This window comes from Cyprinodon variegatus, unplaced genomic scaffold (assembly GCF_000732505.1).
Source record: "Cyprinodon variegatus isolate N-32 unplaced genomic scaffold, C_variegatus-1.0 Scaffold1596, whole genome shotgun sequence".
Taxonomy (NCBI): Eukaryota; Metazoa; Chordata; class Actinopteri; order Cyprinodontiformes; family Cyprinodontidae; genus Cyprinodon; species Cyprinodon variegatus.
Window position 1 is genome coordinate 51440 of NW_015152049.1, and position 1853 is coordinate 53292.

A 1853-nucleotide genomic window follows, 5' to 3' on the forward strand; every position below is an offset into this window, starting at 1 on the left:
TTTTCAGAATCTGTCAAATCTCTTTTCTGACCCATTTTGCCAAAGGAAAGGAAGATGCCTACTAATAAAGCACACTTTATATAGGGTGTTGATGTCATTAGTCCACGCCCCTTCTCATTACAGAAAGGCACACCACCTGATTTACTTAATTGGTAGTTGGCTTTCAAGCCTATACAGCTTGGAGTAGAAAAACATGTATGAAAAAGAAGATGTGGTTGAAAAACTCATTTGCCTAAAAATGATTTGTCTCACAGAATACTGACACCTGCTGGACCTTTAAAGACACTACAGGCAGCAGATTGAACAGAATAAACTAAATCGATTCGATGACCTAGTACAATATCATTTAAGGTATATTGTATTATTTCATATCTATGATTAAATTCAAAATATCTTTGATATTTTTAGATAAATAATGTGAACATATATCATAACGTGAAAATCTAGGGGAAAATGTGAATGAGAATGGTTGTGGACTAGGATTTTAAATCATAATTTTAAAACAATAGGAACAGTAAAAACAGTAAATAAACAAAATTCAGATAAGTTGAGTGATAACTGAGAGGAAAAGGATGACACAAAGAGAAAATTAAAATACAAATGCAATGGCTGAAACGTTCCTATTCCTTATAGGCTGTTCCAAAATTCTTGATAATTTTAATGATGAACGCAAAAGATTGACTTTTTTGAGAGATACTTTTTCCAACACAGTTTAGTGAGTCAGTCAGTTAGAAACACCTCCTGTATCGGTCACATGACTTTCTGGAAACGCCATGCACACCGATACAGTGTTTTGCTCTATGGGCTTCATGCAAGTATCAATGCATCGGTGTTACTGCACCCATCACTAATGTTAAGACTGGACTCTCTTGATGAGATGACTGCAGTCTGGTGAGCTATTATTGTTTGGTTGAGAAGAAAACCTGCAGCCTCACGGCCCTTTCTGGAACCTGTTTGACATCCCTGATTTAAGACGTACAGGGCGGGGTGCCTCGAGGACCATGGTTAAAAGCACTGGTTTATAGGATGTGCAGACATCCTCTTTTTGTTGTGGGATGTTGATATGAGGGTCTCACCTTCATCTTTTTGGCAATTTCTGTCTTCTGGTGAAGAATGTATTCAAGAATGGCTTGTTTTTCATACAGGTAACCATCCGGGCTGCGGACAGCAACAAGAGCATTAATACAGACTGTCGGTTTCAGTTATGGTGGAATCAGTTTTGGTTTTTTTACATGACAGAGATACGTACGTCACCACAGGATCCTGGCAGGGTTGCAGAGACAGGCAGCAGCAGTCAAAGTCTTTAATAGCGTCTTTGCCCAGGCGGACGCTCTGTGTTCCATAACCAGACGCAGCTGGATGGGAAGACAACAAAAAGCTCAAAGGGTCTGTGGGTAGAAACATCCGTCGCACTGAGATCATGGGTCAGTGACTCCTTAATATCACGTTATTCTGTACGTGGCAAAGATTTGGACATGGGATGAGAGCGGTGTCCTTCAGCTAAGAACGAAGTGTAATATTTTGATAAGGCTGGAGCCATGGATGTCTAATCATCTGCTAACGTGTGTGATGTAAAATATGATGATGTGGCAGACTGGAGATGTAGAAAATCCCTTTTTAACTGTTAATCGGGGCCACTTCCTGAGAGGTGAGCAGCTGCCTTCTGTATATTCTAAGCAATTTCCCTGATCTGAGTAAGATTACAATTTATATCAGAACCTGTTGTCATGTCTGCTGTTATTAAACACACATAAGTTATGAAGTGTTTTTTAAAGGGTTTGTCCAGAGTGATCTCTGCTCAGGGAAAAGAACCCGAGAGATAGAGTGTCAGGGTCCAGACACAGAGCCTATCT

At 39.8% G+C, this 1853-nt stretch overlaps 1 protein-coding gene across 1 annotated transcript in view; it reads right to left on the reverse strand.

Annotated features, from left to right (window-relative positions):
* nosip (nitric oxide synthase interacting protein) overlaps positions 1–1853 on the reverse strand; it is an 18776-nt gene that overhangs the window by 9826 nt on the left and 7097 nt on the right. The window contains exons 3-4 of the mRNA XM_015403931.1: positions 1250–1355; positions 1077–1158 (exon numbers count right to left, since the gene is read on the reverse strand). Of these exons, the coding sequence (XP_015259417.1) occupies positions 1077–1158; positions 1250–1355 (188 nt within the window). The remainder of the gene's footprint in view (positions 1–1076; positions 1159–1249; positions 1356–1853) is intronic.